Genomic DNA, 24,062 nt, shown 5'->3' on the forward strand with positions numbered 1-24,062 from the left:
TATTATGTATGAAATATCCTATTTCCTTAAGTACTCAGTCTGACAGTTGGTATCTCTGACATTTCACTTTGACACTTCTAGTTTTATTTTTATTGTTAAGGTACATCCTCATTCTTTCAAATACATGTTTTGGCTTACGATTATCATTCAAATTTTTTTAGAGCAATTTTTGTGAAACCATGGATTAGTAAAAAATTTGCATTATTTTTGAATATGAGTTCTGTTGTGGAACCAATGCAGCTGTAGCTCAAAATGTCAACAAAGTGTTTGGGAAGCATGTGGCGAGTGAACACACAGTACATCAGTGGTTTGAGAAGTTCTGTTCTGATGATTTTAATCTTGAAAATGAGCCATGTGGGCAACCTGGGACCAAGGTGGATGATGATGAGCTGAAAGCTGTAGTGGAAGCGAATCCATCTCAATCTACTCATGAATTAGCAACAAGGTTAGACGTTACTATTCCAACAGTATTGGACCATTTGAAACATGGGCACAGTAAAGAAGCTGGATAGATGGGTTCCATGTGAATTAAACGAGTGTCAGAAGAGAAATCGTCTCGAAGCTTGCCTTTCTTTGCTGTCATGACATAAAAGCCAACCATTTCTATACCATATTGTTACATGCGATGAAAAATGGATTCTTTTTGACAGTTGCAAGTGTTCAGCACGATGGTTGGATACCGACGAAGTGCCGAAACACAGTCCAAAACCAAATATTCATCAAAAAAAGCTAATGGTGTCTGTTTGGTGGTCCAGCGCTGGTATCATCCACTGCAGCTTCATGAAACCCGGTCAATCAGTCGCAGTGGATGTCTGCTGCAACCGATTGGATGAAATGATGAGGATGCTTGTGATTAAGCAGCCAAGATTGGTTGATAGAGACAGGCCAATCCTCTTGCAAGACCACATGTCACACAAACAACGCTGCTCAAACCATAAAGGCTAGACTTGAAAATTCTGCCATCCACCGTGTTCACCAGACCTTGCTCCAACTGACTACCACTTCTTCCAGGCTTTGGACCACGTCTAGCAAGGGAAATTACTCATTTCTCAACAAGCTGTGGAACATGCCTTCGAGATTTCATAACCACTCGCGCTCCAGGCTCCCTCACTGCTGTCACAAACAAGCTACTGTTAAGATGGCAAAACTGTGTCAATAGTTTAGGCACGTACTTTGATTAATTGTACTGCTGCTTTGAGATGTAATAAACTACACTTTTGATTCGAAGTCGGATATTTCGCATTTAATGATTTATACATACCTGAGTTCCTGTGCTTGTCTTCTTATGTCTTTCTGTCTTATTTTTGGCTTATTTTGTCTTATTGTTCTAATTTATATTTCTTGTGTCTCATCTTTCTATTTTTCTATTTCTCTTATATTTTTAACTTTCCAGATAACTCTTTTGTTCTCCTAGTGTTTCTCTGGAAAGCATCCTGATCTTGCATCATGGAATTCACCTGTTGTCTCTTAGGATATTATCGCTAGCCTCGTTTGCCTTTACGGTGTCTGGCTTTTCCCAGGTGCTCTTTTCCTGTCGGCGTGATTTATTCTAGTTTGTGAGGGGTGCCCCTCCTCTGGTGTCGCCGTGTGGGTGGGGTCAGCGCTGGGCTCTACAGAGGGACCTTCAGGGTGGGGCCGTGCAGTCCCCGCTTGGTGAGAGAGCCTTCGGGGGCTGCCTCCTGGCTCTGTGGAGGTTCCACCTCCGACTCCTTCCAGGGTCCCCTTGGGCGGGTCCTTCCACGGCCTGGGGCCTTCGGGTCCTGTCCTGCTCTCAGAGGGGCCTAGTCGCCCCACTCAACATCTAGGCCTCTGCTGTGCAACCTGGGCTGTCTTTCCACTTCCCCGCCACTGGCTCAGTTTGCTGTCCCGGTACTCCCCTATCCTTTTCATAAGGTCACGTCCTTGATGGGGTGGGGGGTGTTTTAAGTTCAGCAAGCTCAAATTCTTATGTGTTTTAAATTTCTATCATTATTTCTTTAGAAATAGTTTTGAAATGTGTTGTTTCTAATTTTTGAAGTCACTTGAAGGACAGTGAGTATGTCCCTGCCAGGCACCCGTGGCCGTGGCAGGCAGAAGCTACACCTGGAGCCCGGCTGGCACACCTGTGCTCAGCGCAGGTTCGATCGCTGGCCTGAGGGCGGATCTTCTCCTCAGCCGAGGGAGAGGAGATGAGGAGATCCTTCCCCACACACGGCGTCGTCGCAGGGCTGGCAGGTGCCCCGGCCCTGTTCTGGGAACTAGACACTATGGTGCCCTAGGCCCCGAGCTCCTGTTCACGTCAGTTGGGGTTCTCCAGAGAAACAGCCGGCAGAGTGTGCATCCTGGCAAGGCTGAAGTCTTCGGGGGGCACAGTGGGCTGGAGACTGGGCAGAGTTGCACTCAGGGTCCCAATTCTCTGCGTTCTCTGCTGGCAGGACTCCCTCTTGCTGGGGGAGGTCAGTCTGTTCTGTCACGGCCTTCAGCGAGGACTTGGCCCCAGCAGGGGTGAGGACAACGCATGTTTCTGCTCACGGCTGCACCGTGCCCTGCGGTGGAGGCTGCTGGCGCACCATCTGGCTTTCTCTGCCGTCCTTGGGGACATCATCTGGTTCCAGTTCACAGGATGAAACACAAACATAGCTGGAGAACGAGCTTCTCCAGCCACCCGCATCCATAGCCAAGCTTTTGCATGCAGCCGGCTCATGTCTTTTGACTTGGTGTTTCATGGCCAGTTCCTGCCTTTTTGTGCATCTGGATAGATTGTTTTTTTTAAGTGATAGGATCTCGCTCCATTTCCTGGGCTGGAGTGCAGTGGCGTCATCACCGCTCACCGCAGCGTCAAACTCCTGGGCTCAAGGGATTCTCCCAGCTCAGCCTCTTGAGTAGCTGGTACTATAGATACCACCACACCTGGCTAGTTTTGAAATTTTTCTATTTTTAGTAGAGCAGACTAACCATAGGATTTTTGTTTTAATTTAGTTTGGATAATTATACACCATCTTTATTAAGAATGGCCCATAATAAGGAGGGGTGTGCGTTGGTATTCCTTTAATGAGTGATACAGTGCTTCCTCTTAATGTGTTGGATGGCGCAGGCCACTGGCAGATCTAGTAAGTATGGTGATCTTGCGGCAGCAGTGAACGTTAACAGTGTTTTGAGATCTGCAGCCACCATGATGTGATGTAGAAGTATCTGAGTTTCTATTGGTGAAAGTCACAGGTGGCCTACATTCAGAATTGAAGGAAATGCTAAATTTCAGTTAGAATTTAGTAAAAATAACAAGGTGATTTTTTTCCCCATCCAATTTTGTTAATAATTCTATCAGTGGGCTGCCTTGTGGTTAGCTTATGTGTCAGCTTCACAATCACACGAGCCAGTTCCTTAAAATAGACCCGTCTCCCCCCAACCAGTGCACACTCGTGTGCACACACATGCACACACACACACGCAACCTGTTGGTTCTCTTTTTCTGGAGAACTCTGACTAACACAGATTCTGCTATCAAGAGTGAAGGGTGAGGTCTCTGAATTGGTTTCTGGGATTGGTTCTCTAACCTGACTGGATTTAAAGTCGCCAGTAGCTGTGTTTTCAGGGATGTGGGAGCAGACAGTCCGTGGCATGATGTGGCAATAGGGATATGCGAAATATCACCCTTGGTTGCTCCTAGTCAGGTGCTTAAAACAGGCACAGCCTGGGTGGCCATCAGTTTGATGCCTGAGAACGTTCTCATCAAGCTGATGAGTGTCATGAGATGGGCTGGTGGCCCAACCCAGCTGCACGGTGGGGAGAAAGGGAAGAGTGAGCTCAGGGCGTCACACGAGTGGCCTGCCCGTTTTTGTGTCCACCGCGAAGGAGACCACAGTCTGATCCTGCAGGTGCTGAGTTACAGCATAGGGTGAACCCCAGCTTGGCGTGGCATTTGCTGTTAAGCCAAGGGCGCTGACTGAGACGGGAAGGTTTCCTGGAAATTGAATGCGAACATGTGGGAGGAGCCGGCGAAGCTGAGGACCTGAGCCCTAAATCCTGCCCACTTCTCTGCCAGTAGAGCAGCCCTTCCTCCCCGTCTAAGGAGACTGGCCTTGCCATTTTGTTTTTTGTGTTTTTTGTTCCTTGTGTTGCTCATTTCTGTTTTTTGTTTGTTTTGTTTTGAGACAGTCTCTCTCTCTCACCCAGGCTAGAGTGCAGTGGTGTCATCGTAGCTCACAGCAACCTCAAACTCCTGGGCTCAAGCGATCCTCCTGCCTCAGCCTCCCCAGTAGCTGGGACTAAAGGAGCATACCACCGTGGCTGGCTAATTTTTATATTTTTAGTAGAGACAGGGTCTCGCTCTTGCTCAGGCTGGTCTTGAAGTCCTGACCTCAAGCAATCCTCCTGCCTAAGCCTCCCAGAGTGCTAGGAGTACAGGTGTGAGCCACCGCGCCCGGCCTGTTGTTTTGATGTTTTTTTCCTTACCTGTAGGTTAACTGAATATTATTTTAGCATTCTGTTATGATTTATCTATAGTGTTTTGAGTGTGTCTCTTTCTGTAGAATCTTCTGGATGCTCTAGGTATCCATTATATATGCATAATTTATCACATCCTGCTAATACTGACATTTTTACCAGTTTGAGTGAAATGTAGACACCTTACCTATCTTTCAGTCTCTTTTCCCTACCTGATTTAAATTGTCTGTAAAGTAAGATAATGTCATTATCTTAGATATTCCTCAGTATACTTTGAGAACCCCATTGACAATGTTACAATTTTTACTTCAATACACATTTTAGGAAACTCAAAAGTAGAAGGCAAGCTGATTTTATTTCTCTATATTTTTACTCTTTCCAACCTTCTTTTTTCCCAGATTCCTGTCTTTTATCAGTTCTTTCTGGTTCAACAACTTCTTCTAGCTATTCTTTAAGGATAGGCCTGCTGGTAACAGATTCTCTTATTTTTCCTTCTTCTGAGTCTGTCTCAATTTCCTCTTCATTCCGAAAGGATGGTTTCACTGGATATAGAATTTCGAGTTGACATTTCCTTTCTTTCAGCACTTGAGAAGTGTCGTCATGGTTTCGGATGGAGAACCCACTGTCATTTGAATTGATGCTTTCTCGTAGGTGAGACGACGTGACCCTCTTCCTGCCGTGAAGAATTTCTCTCTGTCTATCCAGTACCTCAGCATCAGAGTCATTGTTTTTTACCCTCTTTGGGGTCTCTCGAGTTTTTTCGTTGGGAAATTATTTCCACGAACGCTTTCTCAGCCCCACATTCCCGTTCTTCTTCTGGTCTGCCTGTGACTCGAATGTTAGTGCTTTTGTTTTAGTTCCTCAGATACTGGAGGCTCTGGTTTTCGTTTGTTTGTTTTAGTAGTTTCTCTCTGTTGTTCAGATTTTGTAGTTTCTGTTGTGTAATCTTTAGTTTCACCAAGTCTCTTCTCTGCCCTCTCCAATCTGTGACTTGCCACATCCAGGTTTTTTTTTAATCTCAGTTCTCAAATTTCCACGTGGTCCTTTCTTACGTTTTTTGTTTCTTCGCTGAGACGCTGCGTGTCCATTTGTTGTGGGCGTGTTCACAGCTGCCCACTGGAGCACATTGTGGCGGCTGCTCCGAAACCTTGTCTTCGCTTTGGCGTCTGCGGCTGGTCCCTTCCCAGCCAGGTTGAGAGGTCCTGGTGCGTGATGTGGCGAGTGTCTGCCGTCGCCTGGACATTTGGGGCATGACAGTGCTGGGCTCCGCGCCTGGCCTCACTCCCCTGCTAGCCCCTCGCCGCCCAGGGCTGGCAGGGCCAGCTTCCCTGTTCAGCCCTCGTTTCCAGGCCAGATGCGGGTCTCTTTGCACTCACTTGGCTTGGAGTTCGTGTAGCTTCTTGGAAGTGTAAGTTACGCTTTTTAATGAAATCTGGGAAGTTTCCAGACTTTGTTTCTTCAAACACGTTCTCTGCCCCTTTGTCCCCTTCCCTCTCACACCCCCATTACGTGCACACTGGTGCTCGTAATTTTCAACATTAGGCATGTCATTGTCGTTTTTTTATAGAGGCCCTTTATCAGATTGAGGAAATTTCCTTCTATTCGTAGCTTGCTAGAAGTTGTAACATAAATGAGTAAATTTTTTAAGCTCTTTTTCTGCATCTATTGTGGTGATCATATAATTTGCCTTCTATTTATTTTTCTATTAATGAAATGAATTACAATGATTAGTTTTCAAATGTTAAATCAATCTCATATTCCTGGGATAAATACCACTTAATCGTGATATATTATTATTTTCACTAGATTTGATTTGCTAATATTTTCTTTCTGTTTTAAAAATTTTTTTGTACAGTCTCACTATGTTGCCCAGGCTGGTCTCGAACTCCTAGGCTCAAGCAATCATCCTGTCTCTGCCTCCCAAAGTGCTGGGATTACAGGCATGAGCCAATGCACCTGGCCTATTTTTCTTTTTGTATGTCACTAGATTTGATTTGCTAATATTTTCGTAAGGAATTTTGCTTCTGTGTTAATGAAAGATGTTGATATGTACTTGTGTTTTCACAGTATCCTCATCGGGTTTCAGTAGAAGAGTCGTGCTGGTCTTGTAACATGAATGGGTAAAGCATCCCCTCTTGTGCTCTTCTGTGGGAGGGTTTGTGTACGATTGCTGTTACTTCTTCCATATAAGCTTGGCAGAATTCATCAGTGAAAGCACCTGGATCATAGTGTTCTCTGTGGCAAGCTTTCTTGTTACGGATTCGGTTTCTTTGTAAGGCTATTCATAGTCTTAATTTTTTCTTGCCTCAGTTTTAGAAGTTGGGTTTTTCAAGTGTTTTGTTCTGTTTCATATAATTGTCAATCAAGTTCATTGGTGTGGAATTGAGAATAATATTAATATCCCCCATAACCCTCTCAAGATCTGTGGTCATGTCCTCTTTTTCATTCCTAATGCATTTTCTGTATCTCTCTCTTTTTTTTCATTTCTTTTTTTTTTTTTTTTTTTTTTTGGTGACAGAGTCTCACTCTGTTGCCCTGGCTAGAGTGCCATGGTGTCAGCCTAGCTCACAGCAACCTCAAACTCCTGACCTCAGGCAATCCTCCCGCCTCGGCCTCCCAGAGTGCTAGGATTGCAAGCGTGAGCCACCGCGCCTGGCCACTTTTTTTTTTTTTTAAATCACTTCTAGTTAGTGGTTTATTAATTTTTAAAATTACTTCAGAAAAACAACTCTTAGCTTGTTAATATTGAATTTTTTTTTCTGTTTTCAAGTTCATTGAATTCTGCTTCTCCCTTTTCTATTTTCTTTAGGTTTAACCGGCTCTTGTTTTTACAACTTTTTGAGATAGAATCACTGATTTTTAAACCTTTCTAAGAAATTTTCAAATATGTGTATCGGGAGCTATAAATTTCTAATGGCTGTTGTATTTGCATCCCACCAGTTTTTGTATATTGTATTTTTATTTTCATTCACTTCAAATAATTTCTATTTTTTTTTCCTTTTTTGATCATGTATTATTAAATATTTAGGGGTGTGATTTTCTAGTTATGTTTTGGTTGTTGATTTCTTGTTTCATTTCCTTGAGGACAGGGGACAGTACTGTGTATGATGTTAGCCCTTGAGGTGTATTGAGACTTATTACATTCTTGCTTGTGAATGTTCTGAGGGTAGTTGGAAAGAGTGTGTATTCAGCACTTGTTAGATGATGTTTCTATAAATATCAGTCAGGTCAAGTTGGTTAAATAGTGTTGAAAATTCCCGCATTATTACTAATATTTTTTTTGGCTTTTTGCTCTATCAATCATTGAGAGAAATGTGTTAAAATCTACAACTATGATCATCTATTCCCCCTTTTAGTTTTGTCAATTTTTTGCTGAATGGATTTTGAAGTTATGTTATTAGGTCCATGCATATGTAATATTGTTGAGTCTTTCTGTTGGATTGACTCTCTGGTTATTATGTGATGCCCATCTTTACCCCTGGTAATACTTCTTGTTTTAAAGTTTACTTTGAGCATGGTATATCTTGTTTCCAATCCTTTACTTCCAATGTATCTGTGTTTTTGTGTTTCATAGTGTGTCTCTTGTAAGCAAGATGTAGCCATATGTAGTTTCTTTATCCAGGCTTGCTTTTTAATTAGAGGAATTAGTCCACCTGCGTTTAGTGTGAATACTAATATGGTTAGTTTAAATCTCACTATGAGATTAAATCTCACTATACTAATATGGTTTGGTTTAGTTTAGTGTGAATACTAATATGGTTTAGTTTAAATCTCACTGTTTTCTATTTGTTCCATTTGATCTTTGTTCCTTTGTTTTCCTTTCCTATCATCATGTTTCTCTCTTCTATTGACTTTTTAGATATATTTCTTAGTGTTATTAGTGGTTACTTTTGAGTTTTGCTGTCCAACGTGGTAGCCACTAACAACATTAAAATTGAATTAAGTTAAAAATTCAGTTTCTCAGTTACTTTAGCTGCATTCCAAGGCCTCAGTAGCATGTTGGCCTCCTGCTGTATTGGACAGTGCTGACATAGAACATTACGTTACCACAGAAAGTTCTTTTAGATAGCTCTCTAAGGATTAAGGTCAGGATTTATTTTGAATCCCAATTACCTAGGTCAAGGCAGCACCGTATGGAAAAGGAATATCCTAGTCAAAAGGTATGCGTTTTGCTATGTCTCACTCCTGATTGGTTTTGTGTCGACAGGCAAGATGTCTGTACTGCCCTGAGCCTCAGTTTTCTGCCCTAAACATGGAGATGATAATCCCTGCTCTCTCTGCTCCATGGTGTGAGTAGGGAAGAGAAATACTGTAAATTGGTAATGTTCTTCGCAAAGGTTAAAGCAGTTTTCTAAAAAAAAAACTAAAAGTAGCACTCTTTAAAAATTGATCAGCTTGTTTTTCTGTGTTTTCTTTGCCTTTTCAGATTGCTGACGGAACTGGAATCTCCTTCTTGGTGGCCCTTCAGCTCTAAGCTTTGGAAGACGCCTCCAGAAACAAAGCCCAGGGAAGGTGCCTTGGCGGCCAGTTGCGAACCTTTTGGAAAGGAAGGGATAGTGATCAAAATTCCTGCTATTATTTCCCAAAGGACAGAGTCTCACGTCAAGCCAGGGAGGCTCACCGTCCTTGTCTCTGGGTTAGAAATCCATGACTCCGATTCTTTGCTCATGCACAGGTTTGAAAGAGAAGACGTGGATGACATTAAGGTCTATTCACCCTATGAAATTAGCATCCGCCAGCGGTTTATCGGAAAGCCCGATGTGGCTTATCGCGTGATATCCGCCAAGCTGCCAGTGGTCATCCCCATTTTAGAAATGCAGTTCAGCAAGAAGATCGAGTTGTTGGAAGATGCCTTGATGCTCAGAAGCATGAAAGCTTCTCCTGCTGCGAAGAAGAGCACCTCGGTCTGGCACTCAGGTGGGTGACCAGCAAGGCAGTGTGTGCGTGGACTTCTGAAATGACAGCCAGACCTGGCCCGTGCACAGGAAGTACTTTACAGATGCACCACTTAGAGCCACTGTTGGCTTCCAGCTCACGAGAGATGGCCCGTTTGTTTATACATAGAGATAATTCCAGACCATGCTCCTTAGTACTTGACATCTGTGAACCTTGAGTCACCAAAATTTGTCATACACTTGATAGACACGTGGCTTTCACACTAGGTCAGTGCTGTGGTCTGTATATGGTTTTTGTCCCCACCGGAACTCATGCTGAAGTTTGGGAGGTGGGGGCACAGGGGCAGATCCCGCATGAGCGGCTTGGTGCCGTTCTCTCGGTAGTGAGTGGGTTCTGGCTCTGGCAAGACTGGATTAGTCCCGCAGGGATGGGTTAGAGTGGGTTGTTTGAGAGCCAGGGTGCTCCTTGGGTCTGTCTCTGCACATTTCCGCTTCCACTGTCACCTTCTCTGCCATGTTAGGAAACATCCCAAAAGCATGTGCCAGAAGGTAGTGCTCCCCAGCCTGCAGAACCGTGAGCTATATGCACTCTTTTCTCTATCAATTGCCCAGTCTTTGGTATTTTGTTAAAGCAACACAAAATGGACTGAGACACAGTCAAAAAGGCTTTCAGAATGCAGGTTTCAGAACGGAAGGAAGCTCCGAGTTCAGTGTTCCCACCTGTTGGTCTCTCTTCTCCCTCCCTCTGACTTGAGAACCAGCCCTTCCAGCTATAACTGGCACCGCCCACACCTGTCCTGGTGAGTCTCTGTTCCTCCACCCCTGCCCTGCCATGCTCCTGTGTCCCTGGTCGTTTGATCGACACGTTCCCAGCCCACCGCCAAGACATGTGTCTAGGGATGTGTATCTTTGAGAACCGTGCAGTGTGGATCAGCGTGTCTGTCGCCTTGTCAAGGTGCTGTGCCGAGTGGCCCTGGGGGCTCTCCTGCAGGCCCCGTGTGGAGTGTGAGCTTCAGCTGGGCCTGACCCGGGCTGGGCTGAGGGGCCAGACGCCAACAGGTGCTTTGTACATGGACAGCGTTCAGGCCCCGGCTCCCCCCGAGTGCTGGGGAGCCTGACTCTGTAGTTCACCATTGTCATGGGGGTCCGGTGGCATCTCGATGTTACTTTAACTTTCATCCTTTCATTCATTGTGAGGGGAAGCATCTGATGTTTCTTATTTGTTCTGGGCCTGCAGTTTTGCTCTGTGTGCTGCCTGTTCTGTTTTCTTCTTTCCTGTTGGGCTGTCTTTTTTTTTTTCCCCCATTTGCAAGAATTCCTTAGCTATTCTAAATATTAATCCCTTGTAGACTTTGGAGGCTGCAGATACTTCTTCCAAACCACCTTCCTCTGTTATAGAAATCTTTCATTTTGCTGTGGAAAATCTACCACTTTCCCCCTTAAGTTTGTTTCTGAGCCCTGATTAAGAAATCCCAAAGTCATGAAGTACTCCATTGTCTAATGTGAGCATTGTAGCTAATGTGTGTGCGTGTGTAGGTGAATGTTTATATAGGACACATATCCTGCAGGTACATACTTTGGTGTGTGTGTGTGTGTGTGTGTATAGCATGTATACAAGTAATCTTTCCTTATGAATTTTGATCGCCAAATCTCTCACTGTTAAAAGTGAGAGAGGTTTGCTACTACATCACCTTCTTTTCTATTCCTCTTAAGTGGTGATTTCAGTTTCAGTAGTCTGTTTCCCTCACACATGAATGGAGCTAGATGTCTTCAGGTTCCAAAATTAAATATATGTGGTGATAGCCCTGGTCCCCTAAGCACCAAAATATTGGAAATATTTACTTTAAAACTTAATTTAAAAACTAGCATTCTTGGTATTTCCAGATTTTTCTGTGGCCCCTAGGTCAGGGCAGGACACAGAAGCTGACCCACATCAGGCTGAGAAGGGTAGGCAGTGCCAGCCAACAGGTGACCCATAGCAGGCGGCCTGGCCACCCAGCCTGAGGGAGGGGTCCAAGCCACGCCCCTCGTGGCATGTGCCCTTTGAGGGGCGGCACAGCACCGCACCCTGCCTGGACAGGTGTGGGGACAGGTGGGACAGTTGCAGTCTGCTGTCAGCCATGTGACCACTGCCAACTGGGACCCCCAGGACTGCGGTACACACCTTTAACATGGCACAGACACAAAACCCTCCTTGGGTGTGACACGTGACTGTATCAAAGAGAACTGCCCGTGATCCTGGAATTGAATTAGGGAGGGCGGTTTCAGATGGAGAGGAGGACGCAAACGGAACAGAGAGATGGGATGAGATGTAACATAACATCCATCCTTCAACATGAGAAGACCAACGGGCGCCATGACTAACGGGAGCAAGCAGAGGGGGCAGAATCCCAGGGTGCGACCAGCTGGAGGAGGTAGGAAGAGGGTCTCTACCAGCTCCCCAAGTGGACAGACCATGTGGCACAGGCGTGTGACTCGGGAGGCGTGAGGACATCCTGTGCAGGTTGGGACTGTCCCGGTGGGTGAGGACTGAAGAGGTGGCACAGGCGTGTGATTCGGGGGAAAGGGGAGGTTGTACCTGCCGTTGGGCTGCATCTCAGTGTGGGTCCTGAGAGGTTCTGGGAGCTGAGGTGTTGGGGTGTGCTACCGCAGGTCTGTGTCACCTTTTGTGCTGTCCGCACCCATGTGTTTCGCCGGCCAGGCTTATTGGAAGTGGGATTCTCAGGGCAGTCCATGCTGGGCTCAAGTGTACAGGAACATTCTCCTTCTCTGTGTAGTGGTTCTGATGTGGTTTAAGGGTTTTCCATGTTTGGGGTTAGGCCTCGTTGTTCATCCAGGGTGATCTTTCCTACCTAAGGGTGAACATTGTGGGCTGTGGCCACAGGGAGAGCCTGTAGCTACTTGCATAGCATCACTCAGGCCTTGGTGGTGTTGGATAACTGCGATGTGACGACAGCACGCATGGGCTGTGGCGTGCCTGTCACTGGAGTCGTTTTAGGTGTGTGGGGTGTGTTGAGCTGTGCTGTGATGGCAGATGGCTCCTTCTCAGTGCTGACTTCCCCCAGCGCACCCCCCGCTGGGCTGTCTGGGAGGGCCGAGTGTGGGCGCTCCTTCCTCTGGGCTGGGTGCACCTCTACGCGGTAGATGGGGCACGGCGAGGGGCACCAGCGAGAAGCCAGCTGGGCTGCCCCAGCAAGATGGCATCCAGTTTGCTGCGATCTTAGTGATGCTCGTGGACTTACATGGCCCGTGAGGATTTCCCTGTCACTGCCACCTTGCTGCTGTTGTTGTCATCGCATGTCACAGCAGGGTGACTCTGTGCCAGTTCCTCTCCGTTCACTGCTCCTGGTTGGAAGCTTTGCAGGCCCTGGGAGGTGGAAACTGTGATTGATGTCTCAGAAATCCCTGCCTCCCTGGGTGAGCGCCCGTGCGCGCCTGGCCACATGGTGGCAGTCGTGCAGCACTGGTCGGGCACTCATCCTGTGAGTGACACTCTGGGCGGGGAGACTTTCCGGAGACCTGGGCGGTAATGTCTGTGCCAGCCAGGAGAAGTCACAGCCTGGCCTGGGCCCTGCCAGCCGTGTGGGGTGTGGGACGTGCTATTGCAGATTGCTGTTTTTCTGCATTGCATCTTTAAAATAACCTTGTTATTTTAGAACAGCTTCAGATTTGCAGAAGAGGCGTAAGATAGTAGAGTCCCTGTGTCTCCCCGGCTCCCCGCCCTGTTAACACCTTCCTTCGTGTGGTGGTTGTGTTGTCATCACTAGAACCCACTTTTTATTTTATTCTAGACAGATCTCCTCCTTGTGCTTGAGGAGCTCCCAGGACCCCAGCTGACCATTGGCCTCGCATCTCCCTGGGCCCCTGGGGCTCTGACAGCCTGCAAGAGGCCTGGCCCAGGGTGCAGGATGGCCCCTCAGGGTTTGTCTTGCGTTTTCTCGTGGTCAGTCTGGGCTGTGGGTTTGGGAGGAAGGCTCAGGGCGCAGAGCCCTCCCGCACCCTCCTGGGGACTGAGTGTAGTGTTTCCCAAGGGCTCCGTCTGCCTTCCAGTGTTTTCTTTGTTGCTGGCCAGCCGTCACCACCTCAGAGAGGCCGCCAGGCCTCCCCTGCCTGAGCCCTGCTCCCTGAGAACCTTGCCTGGGCTTCTGCTGCTCCCAGGGCCTCCTGCCTGTCCTCACAGCAGCATTGGCGGCAGGGTGGGCCACAGCAGGAAGCACAGGCATGTGCTGGACGGATCGTGGGGGTTTTGTCTGGGTGAGGTCAGCAGCTTCAGGCCATCTTTTGAGGCAGAGAAGTTCCAACTGGAGCCCCCGGGGTCCCAGGAAGGGCTGGAGCCTGTGTGCTGGCGTGGAATTAGCAACATCCTCTGTTTCACATTTCTGGGTATTTAAGCAAAATCCCATTTGTCAAAATTCAGGAGCGGTCAGTGTATCTCTCTGTGGCGCAGCCTCAGGAGTTGAAACGAAAGCGGGCACACAGCTGGGCGGCATGGAGGCTGTGCCCTCGAAGCCTGCGTCGGAGGTGGGGGAGCCCAGCTACAGGTGCCAAGGAGAGCAGGATGCCCCAGGTCAGCACTTGGAGGTGGGAGACAGACCCCACGGGAGAGGACCTGGCGGGGCCTGCATGGGGCACGGGGTGCCCTGAGGCAGGAGGACGCCCACCCTGGGCCGTGAGAGATACCGCCCTGCCGGTGGGGGGTGCACTGGCACTGTGAGGTGGTCTTAGGCCCAGGCTGGTAGGTACCAGGGACACGTCCTTTTGTTGTTGCTCTGTCTTATAGCTCAACTCAGCCAGAGCACCCTGCTGACCGGCTCAGAGAAGTGCTTCTCCCTAGGACCCAGCAGGCTGTGGCTGTCGGCCGCCTCCTGGGGGAAGCTCTGATTAGCAGAAGGCGCTGGCTGGGGCAGAGCTTTGGAAATGCATCTGTATACGCAGGAGCAGAGGCAGGTTATGAAATCAGCATGGTGGCTTTTGTTTTTGAAGAGTGGAATAAGTGTGGGCTTCTGGGAAGAATGTGCCTGTGTGGTGGGTGTGAGGTTGAGGGGCCTCCTTCCCCCAACTCTGGTGCCTGAGCTCTCTCCACCTGGCCTAGATCCTGTCCCTCTTCAGGGCCCCCCCTCGGAAACCTGCGTCCCTGTGCTGACCTGGGCGTGGCTGGCCCTCCTCCGCTCAGCCTGTGCTAACAAGGACCAGGGACAGTGAACTTGAGAATATTAAGAGGTGATAAGGTTGGAGCTGGAGGGGTGTGAGCGAGTGTGAGGTCTCTCCCCATGGAGGGCAGGTCTCGCTGGGCATCCTGGATACTGGCCAGCTGGGCCCCACTCTTGGAGCCTTCACCCCCAGATGCAGTTCCTTTTCCTTCTCCCTCCTGACAGCGTGATTAGCAGCGGCTCCCGGACTGCCTTGTCCCAGCCCACTGTCGGGAGCAGGGGCTCTGCTTTCCACGGCGGGATCCTGGAGGGGTGCTGAGGCCACCCACCCTTCCCGTGCCACTCCCTGTCCCAGCATCCTCACGAGCAGACGTTGGGGTGCTGGGTGCCATGGAGAAGAGCAAACGAGATGTTCATCGAGCCTTATCTAGGCCAGGAGGTGCGGAGGCTCTCTAAATAAAGGACAGGTGGCCCTCTGCAGGAGGTGGCCACGAGCCACATGTTAGCACCACCCGCACTGTTTATGGCCGGTGTCCTCCACCTGGGGTGAGACCGCTCAGCCCCGTGTGCCCTGACCGCAGGGCGACTCTGATTCACCTCCCGCCTCGGACACCGAGCGTCGCTCGGCCTGGGCGGGCAGCCGCTTCCTGTGCTCTGCAGAACCCCAGCGTGCTTCGGGTGACTCGGATGCCACTGCGCTTTCCCAGTCCTGGCTTCTGTGTGCATTGCACTGGGGGCCAGTGAGTCTTGTGTTTTCTACTCTAAATCTTCAGTCTTTTTCCCAAAAAAAAAAAAAAAATTACCACTCTTGGATAAAGGTCCTCTCTTCTCAGAGGCAGAAATAGAATTACCCCCGAGTGTCTGCAGCACTGCGGAGTCTGCCCCGTGTGGTGTGGCTCACAGAGGCCGGGGCAGGGGACCAGTGACGTGACAGGGGACGCCCCACCAGACTCAGGGCCGCCACCCTCCCGGGTACTGCTCTCTGAAGTCCTGAGTGCTCTCGGCGGTTTGCACCTTCCAGAAGATGTCACCCTGACTGTGACAGTCCTTTTCCCTTCCAGCGTCCGGGCTGATGGGCTGCACCGTGCACCGAGAGCCGCCCTCGGGGGACCAGGAGAGTGGGCCACCGCAGCTGCAGGTGAGCCAGCCGCTCTTCTCCGAGGGGGAAGCCAAGGAACTGGCCCAGGTAAGGTGTCTTCAGAGCCCCGGTAGCTGGTGTGGTGTCCCTGCGCTCCACAGGCTGCTCCCTTCCCCTCCCGACCGGAAACATGCTCGGGACCCGCTGCACCTGGAGGGGGCTGTGCCACCCACCTGCTGCAGCCACAGCGGGGAGCACAGGCAGTGCCTGTTTTGCGTCCACATGCCTCATGGCACGCAGACACACACGACACTCAGACGCATCCCCTCGCACACAGCTGCCCTGGCAGCCACTTTCGTCCATCTATCTGCACGCGGGTGTGTGTGTGTGTGTGTGTGTGTGTGTGTGTGTGTGTATGTGTACTCTGTGAGTCCTGTGCCTGTGCACGCATGAGTGTACACGCTGTGTGTAGTGTGCCACACACTTTCTGTGCATTTATATGTACCGTGTGTATGTGTGCTGTGTGTGTGTGTGTGGTATGTGGAGTGTGCTGTGCTGCACGTGTGCGTGTACGTGCGCTCTGGGCGTGTGTGCCTGCAGCCTGCGTTCGGGTTCTGCTTTCCACTTTGCCTGGGAAGTTGAAATTTAAGTATTCGATGTAAAAATGTTTAATTTGCCTTTCTATATTATTGCTGGACAACATACTGGCTTTTCTTCCTCCTTTTCAAATAAGTTTCGAGGCCGTACCTAGACATCATATCACTTCATTTGCAGCTACTTCAGTACGTGACTTTAAAAGATAAGAACCATTAAAAATAACCGTAATGCCTTTCCCACCTTAAAATATAAAAAATAAATAAAGTAAAAAGTAATACCGTAGTGTCATCGACCGTCAGGTCAGTGCTGAAGCCTGCCGGCCATCTCGCTGAGGCGCCGCTCGCTGGAGTCACCCTGTGAGGCTCGTCATGCCGGCAAGTGCCTCGTAACCTGCAGCCTCCCTCTGCCGGGTCTTTGCCTGGCAGTTGATTTGTTGAGAAGCAAAGTCGTTTCCTCTGCTGCCAGTGTGCACTTGGACCTGTGGCTCGTGTCCGTGGGGGTGCAGGCTCTCCGTCCCTGAGCCCGGCGAGTCAGCGGGCAGGCTGGGTCTGCTTCAGGCTCAGCCCCGTTTTTGGAAAGAGGGTGTCGTGGGCACCTCTGCCCACCTCCATCAGGAGGTTGGTAAACACGGTGTATCTCTCAAACCTGTTTTTAAAAACTAATTTTTACTTTATGTGTCTGCGTAAGCATAAACTCCTTTGAGCTCAGCTCTTTCCTTTTTGGGAAAAAAGTGTTCATCTTTGCTATGGGGTATTTTAAATAGACATCACTTGTCACTTTTTCCTCCTGGTCTCACTTAGTCATTTTTAGCAGTGACACACAAAAGTGCTGCTTTTTAGCTGTCACTAGCACATTCTGCAGATTACTAGTCACTTCTTTTCATAGGCCCATTGGTTTCAGAACTCACTCTGCATAGGTCTTGTTTGCTTGGGGTTTTTGAGAAACCTTAATACTATGAAGGCAAACCTGCTTGCCTGGGTTTTCCTGGCGTCCTGAGAGCCTCTGAGAGGGCGTGGGCCTGAGGCCGGTGGAATCTGAGCATGCCCCTCCCCGTAGGAAGGTGTCTGCGGCTCAGACACTCACTCTGTGTCTCACTGTCATGTTTAGGTTGACGTGGGAACAACACTTTTGGATGAAAAACAGGAATTTTTCCTGTTGGCTCAGATGGTGGCTGTGCAGTTTGAAAGGGCCCTCCGGTTTCCAGATGTCCAGTCTCTAACGCCATGTGCAGTGTGCCCTTCACGTCAAGGCCAGCAAGGATGGGAGATGTCAGCATGAAGGGGCAGAGAGCCGAGGGCAGAGCAGGGCTCCTCAGTGACCTTCTGGGATGCTGTCTTTCCCTGTGACGGCACAGGTGTTGTCATTGGGAGGCATCCCGCGAGCCCAGCAGGGTTCAACGCTGGGAGCGGTCAGGACCCCGGTATCAGGGTGCAGCAGTGGGAGAGGGACGGGCTGGGAAGGGGCCGGTGGGGCACAGGGACGAGGGCAGCACACTGGTCAGATGCAGGCCTCCTTCCTCGCAGCAGCAACCTAGTTTCACACAAGATTATCTTTTCGAGGCAAAACACATGTTTCCTATTTAGAGAAGAATTCTTAGCTGTACAGTTGAAGCCCAAGCGTAAGTCAGAATGAGTTAAATTTCTGGGGAAAACAAAAATGCAAGAAACCCTCCTCCATCCAGCTGTGGTTTTTGTTGCAAATGCTATTAAAGCCATCACGCTGAAACGTGTCCTGGTGGTGTGCATTGCAGTCGGGGCTGCCAAGGCAGAGCATGGCTGAGCCTGTGCAGGGCCGGGTGGGGGCCGGGCGGGGGCCGGGCGGGGGTTGGCGTGGCAAGCCCTGGGGTCTGCGGTCCACCCTGGCTCCTGCGTCACTGCGGCCGTGGAGGGCGGGTGGCTGGGAGGCAGCGGGAGCTGGGTTTGGCAGAGCCCCTCCGCTCGCTTCTTCTGTCTGCTCCCTCCTCAGGGCCTGGGGCCTGGACACGTGGAACAAAAGGTGGCCTTTGGCTATTCCCTCAGGGCATTCCAGGTTGGAGGGAAGCTTCCTCCTAATCCCCGTTTCTCTGTCTTATCCCGCTTTGGTGTCTCTCCGTCCTGCCTCCCCATGTCCCCAGGGAGAAACCAGGCAGACGTCACAGCCTTGGCTGCAGCAGGGATGGCGACTGCTCTGGGTTCTGGCCACCGTTTCTAATAGGAAGGGCGCTCAGTGGCTTGTCCCAGCAGGTGCCAGTCACAGGGACCACTGGTCAGGGCAGTGGGTCTGCCACTGTCTCTGAAACCTCCATGAACAGCGAACGCAAAACAAACATTAAAAGGAAGACCAGGGTGAATCATTCACTTCAGTCAAAGTCAGTGAGTTCAGTGGAAGCAGAGCTGGTGGGTTGGTGCGGGGAGGGTCTGGCTGGAGCCCGCGTGGCTGGCGGGGCTCACTTCGGGGACCTGGCGGGGACTTGGAGGCCAGGTACCTTCCGAGGCTCCTGAGGACCCAGTGCTTCTGTCTTCACGTCTGTGTCTGTGGTGAAACCACCACCGGACCTGCTTTGGCAGTCAGCTGGGATGTTCCGGAAGTCATTCTGGGTTCTCTGCTTGCTGTGAAACTATCTTAAGAAGTTAACATGCTTTTCTGTGTGTTCTTTCTTAGAAGCTATAGAACCCACTTCATGTCTGCAGCGCTCCTCCTCCCTGCTGTTTTCCCTGCTCCCCACCCTGGTGTCTCTCTCACCTCCCTCAGTGCATCCACATCTTCTCCTCCTCAGATAAGATATTCATGTTCAGCTGGGCACAGTGACATACACCTGTCATCCCGTCCCAGCTCCTCGGGAGGCTGAGGCAGGAGGATCGCTAGAGCCCAGAGTGTGAGGCTGCAGTGAGCTGTGATGACGCCACTGCACTCCAGCCTGGGCAACAGAGCGAGGCCCTGTCTCTAAAAAATAAATAAAAATAAAAAGATAATCATATTCAAGGAGTGTCTTTCAGCCTGAAATAACTGCCCTGCTTTCCCTGAGCTCACTGTCCATGTGCAGGGACGAGAGCTCCCTGCGTCTTGGGCACCTGCAGGTCCCAAGTCACAGAAAGAGCTGTGTGGGGCAATGTGCTCAGTCCTGCGTGCACCAGCATGCGTGTCGCTCATCCAGGAGTTGGAGGGTGGCTCGTGGCAGAGGGTATAGCGGGGCGGGCTCTGCGGGAGGAAGCTAGATGTGCCGTGTGCCTGGCAGGAACTGCCAGCCAAGTGGGGAGTTTGGGTCTTGCCCTGTAAGCGGTTTAGAATCATTGGAGGTTGTGGGCAAGCAGGGCTGGGTTAATTCCAGACGTTTTTCCTTTTCCATTCAGGTTCTCCCAGCATCCTGAGCTTTCCTCTGGAGCTTTTCCAGGCCCTTCCGTTCAGTCATTATTATGGGCCACAGTCGAAAGGTTGGCTTTGGGGTTGGTGAGGTTTCGCGATGCTGCTTGTATTCATGGCTTTGATGCGAGTCCAGATATTAGCACTCAGTTGGTCCATGCATTCCAGGGTCTCTTTAGTTTTGAGTTATTGTTAATCAAAGCCCCGACATCATATTCTGTGTCTCTTCCTAATGTCAAATCATAGGAACAAGGACAAGATGCCCCTGCAGCTTCTACCACCCACACGCAGGAGAGGCTGCGTCCTGTGAGGGACCTTGGGCCAGGTGTGGGGCCTGGGCTCAACACGTGTCTCCAGGGTGTCCCTAATTCAGACATAACTGCCATGGCCTGGAAGATGAATCCCAGGGAGATGGCACACCTTAGTTTTAAATACTTATCCGTGTTTTCCCCTCTGCTTTGTTGGCCAACTGGGCCACTGGTAGGTAGCCCTCAGCGCCACCCTCCTCTGTAACAACTGCCCCCGTCCCTTCCTGCCCTCTCCGGTCTCGGGTGAGCCACACTCACACGGATAGGCGCTCGGAGCTCCTGTGCACTGGGTGTCTTGGTGGTGGAACCAGCCCTGGGCTGTGGGACCTGTGGAGCCACAGGGACAGGGCGTTCTAGCCGGGTGCAGCCCTGGGGGGTCCCAGACACCCACGATGTGAGCAGAGACCACCTGGAAGCTGTGGGCACAGGGGGCCTGCACTGGGGCAGGATTCCAGGCATCCAAGCAGACCCCGCCCAGAGCAGCTCCCAGACCACCAGGAAGAGACCAGCTGCCCCAGGGAGACTTGACATTTGGAGGGTTCGTCGTCCCTGTCTCCCACTCATCACTCAGGGAGGGTCGGGTTTTCAGGTCAAAGGGCGGGTTATTTCATTACTGAACACCTGACTGTGGGAGGTAACGCATGTTATAGCAGTGTGGAATTTCTCCTTATTAACTTGTTTTTATTGCGGTAAAATACATACAGCACAGATTTTGCCATTTTAACCATTTTTAAGTGTGCATTTCCGTGGCGTCAGTCGCATTCAGGATATTGTGCAACCATCGCCACTGTTTCCAAAACTCGTTCCTCATCCCAAGCAGGGACGCTGTTCCCACTAAGAAGTATCCCCATGTTTCTGCCCCCAGCCCTGGCACCCAAGTTGTCTTCTGTCCCTGTGAATCTGACGACTCTGGGTCCCTCACGGGAGTGGACTCACACGGCATTTGTCCTTTTTTGTCTGGCTTATTTCACTGAGCATGTCCTCAAGGCTGATCCATGCCATAGAGTGAGTCAGTATTTCCCTCCATTCATTCATTTATTCATTCATCCATTTATTTATTGAGACACAGCCTCACTTTGTAGCCCTGTGTAGAGTGCTGTGGCATCAGCCTAGCTCACAGCAACCTCAAACTCCTGGGCTCAAGCGATCCTCTTGCCTCAGCCTCCCGAGTGGCTGGGACTACAGGCATGTGCCACCATGCCCGGCTAATTTTGTATTTTCGGTAGAGACGGGGTCTCGCTCTTGCTCAGGCTGGTCTCGAACTCCTGAGCTCAAGCAATTCTCCCGCCTCGGCCTCCCAGAGTGCTGGGATTACAGGTGCGAGCCACTGCGCCCGGCCCTCCCTCCTTTTTATAACTGGACGATATTCCATCATGTGGCTGGACCACGTCAGGTTTGCCCACTCATCTGTTTACTGCCACAGTTGCTTCCCCCGTGACCACGGTGAATAAGCTGCTGCGCAGGTCGACGTGCAAGCGTCTTGAGTCCTCCCTTCAATTCGCCGGGTGTGCGGCAGAAGCTCCTTATCTACAGTGGACACGCTCCAAGACCCCAGTGGGTGCCTGAAACCACAAGTAGCCCCAAATCCCATATATACTATTACAGTTTTTTCCTGTTCATAAATACCTATGATAAAGCATAATTTATAAATCAGGCACAGTCAGAAATTAACAACAATAATAAAATAGAACAATTATAACAATATGCCAGCATCACTACCTTTGTGCTTTGGGGTCATTAATAAGTAAAACAAGAATTATTATACTTGAACACAAGCACTGTGATTGCATGACAATCCGTCTGATCCCCTAGACGGCTGCTAAGTGACAGAGGGCAGGCGGCGCTGTGTACCCACGTGGATGTTCCGGCGGATGCAGCAGGATGGGAGAGATTTCAGAACAGTGTGTAATTTAATACTTAGAGATTGTTTCTGGAATTTTTCATTTGATATTTTCAGTTTCATTTACTATTTTTCGGTTGCCTGCAGAAAGCGAAACCATAGGTAGGGGCAGATGACTGTACCCCCAGGAGCGGAACTGCCAGGGCGAGTGGTGGTTCTAGACTTAGCTTTTCCAGGAAGCACCAACTGCTCCCCGCAGCGGCTACACCATTTTATGTTCCCACCGGCAAGGTTCAAAGGTTTCAGTTTTTCTGCATCCTTACCAACACTTGTCTCCTGTTTTAACATCCTTCCAGCCATCCTGGTGTGTGAGGCGCTGTCTCACTGTGGCCTTGATTTGCATTTCCCTGGCGGCCAGTGGTGCTGAGCCTCTGGTCATGTGCTTACTGGCCATTTGGATGTCTTTGGAGAAATGCCTGCTCACCTCCTCTGCCCGTTTATTAGTTAGGTCGTTGGCCTTTTTGTTGTTCAGTGGAAGGAGTCCTTATGTATTCTAGATGTCAGGCCCCAAGCAGATATGATCTGCAGACATCTTCTCCATTCCTTAGCTTGTCCTTTGACCTTCTTAATAATGTCCTTCGATGCTGTCCAGACACCAACCCCAGCTGGGTTACTGCAGCTCACTTCCGGCCCTAACTATCCAGAGTAGGCGCAGACCCCATAAGGTAAAGGCCGTGGTCCCAGCAAGGCTGCCCCACCTGAGACGCCAGCTACAGTCAGTGCCCAGGCTGTTCGCACTTCCGACCCACCAGCTACAAATCGGGGTTTCCAGGCCCCTTCTCAGGCTCGATAATGCCCTGGAATGATTCAGAGACCCCAGGAAAGCCCTTTCTTAGGATTACAGTTTTGGTACAAAGGATACAAATGGTACACAGGGAAACGACGCTGAGAATGGCTCTGGGAGGGCCCGCAGGTGGCGCTCTCACGCCCTTTCCCTGTGGGATTGGCGCATCACCCTCCGGGAAGCTCCACCGAGCCTCCTCCGTGCCCAGAGATTTTGTTGGGATTTCATATGGCGGTTGCGATTGATCAAATCACTGGTCACGTGACTGAACGTGGTCTCCAGCACCACCCCCTCCCGGCTGACATCTGCCAGGACACCCCAAGCCTCACTCTCTAACCGCAGGGCTAGTGTTCCTGCATGGCTGCCCCATCCTGGAGCTGTCGGGGCCCACAGTGAGTCACTGCATTATTGTAAACTCAGGCGCGGTCCCGGGGGCTCGCGAACAGCAGAGACACTCCTGTCACTTTGGAAAGCCCCAAGACATATTCTCCCTCCCAGGAACCAGGGACAAAGGTCAGTCAAAGGCTTTATAATACGACAGATTGCACGAAAGCTTTTGGTTCTGATGAAGTCCAGCTTGTCTGTTTTTTTCCTTCTGTTTGTGCTTTTGGTGCCACGTCTAAGAATCCACTGCCACAGCCATCCCAGGCTGTGAAGACGTACCCGTGTGTTTCTCCTAAGGGCTTATAGTTTTAGCTGTTATGTGTAGGTTGTCAGTTGATTTTGAGTTAATTTTTCAACATGGAGTGATGTAAGGGTTCGACTTCATCCTTTTGCATGTGGATATCCAGTTTTCCCGACACTATTTGGTATGCGGGCTATTCTTTCCCCACTGCACGGTCTCTCACACCCTGTGGAAAATCCATTAGCCATAGGTGTTCTGGTTTCTCTCTTAACCCTGTCCTGTGGTTAAATGTCACTGTTTTGATTACCGTAGTTTCGTAGTAAGTTCTGAAGTTGGGAAGTGGAGTCCTCCAACTTCATTCTTTTTCAAAATTCTTGTGGTTATTCCAGGTCCCTTACAGTTCCACGTGAATTAGAGGATCAGTCTTTCCATTTCTTTATAAAAGACGCTGTTGGAATCTGATAGGGATTGCACCGAGTAGTACTGCCATTGTGCCAATACTAGGTCTCCCGACCCGGGAGCACAGGATGTCTCTCCGTTCTTTCAGTCCTTAATTTCTTTCAGCAAGCGTTTTGTAGTTTTCAGTGTATAAGTCTTTTACCTCTTTGGATAAATGTATTCCTAGGATAAATGTGTCTTACTCTTTTGGATGCTGTTATAAGTGGAATTATTTTCTTAACTTCCTTTTCTGATTCTTCATTGTTGCTGTATAGAAACAACTGATAGGCCGGGCACAGTGGCTCACGCCTGTAATCCCAGCACTGTGGGAGGTGGAGGTAGGAGGATCACTTGAGGCCAGGAATTCGAGACCAGCATGAGCAAGAGCAAGACCTGGTCTCTACTAAAAATAGAAAAAATTAGCTGGGCATGGTGGCGCATGCGTGTAGTCCCAGCTAGTCGGGAGGCTGAGGCAGGAGGATCGCTTGAGCCCAGGAGTTTGTGGTTACAGTGAGCTAGGCTGACA

The 24,062-nt window shown here is 49.8% G+C and overlaps 1 protein-coding gene across 3 annotated transcripts in view; it reads left to right on the forward strand.

Annotated features, from left to right (window-relative positions):
- Positions 1 to 24,062, forward strand: part of SNAP47 (synaptosomal-associated protein, 47kDa) — a 44,397-nt gene that overhangs the window by 12,554 nt on the left and 7,781 nt on the right. For 2 of the 3 annotated variants that reach the window (XR_001137362.1, XM_012641699.1), the window contains 2 exons: positions 8,849 to 9,339; positions 15,529 to 15,653. Coding sequence is in view for 2 of the 3 variants with exons in the window: in XM_012641699.1 (XP_012497153.1) it covers positions 8,849 to 9,339; positions 15,529 to 15,653 (616 nt within the window). In the remaining variant the exon portion in view is untranslated. Of the gene's footprint in view, positions 1 to 8,848; positions 9,340 to 15,528; positions 15,654 to 17,249; positions 17,456 to 24,062 lie in introns of those variants that run through there. The other variant, XM_012641698.1, reaches the window with a different exon arrangement.

The sequence above is a fragment of the Propithecus coquereli genome, unplaced genomic scaffold (genome assembly GCF_000956105.1).
Source record: "Propithecus coquereli isolate 6110/MARCELLA unplaced genomic scaffold, Pcoq_1.0 Scaffold168, whole genome shotgun sequence".
Lineage (NCBI taxonomy): Eukaryota > Metazoa > Chordata > Mammalia > Primates > Indriidae > Propithecus > Propithecus coquereli.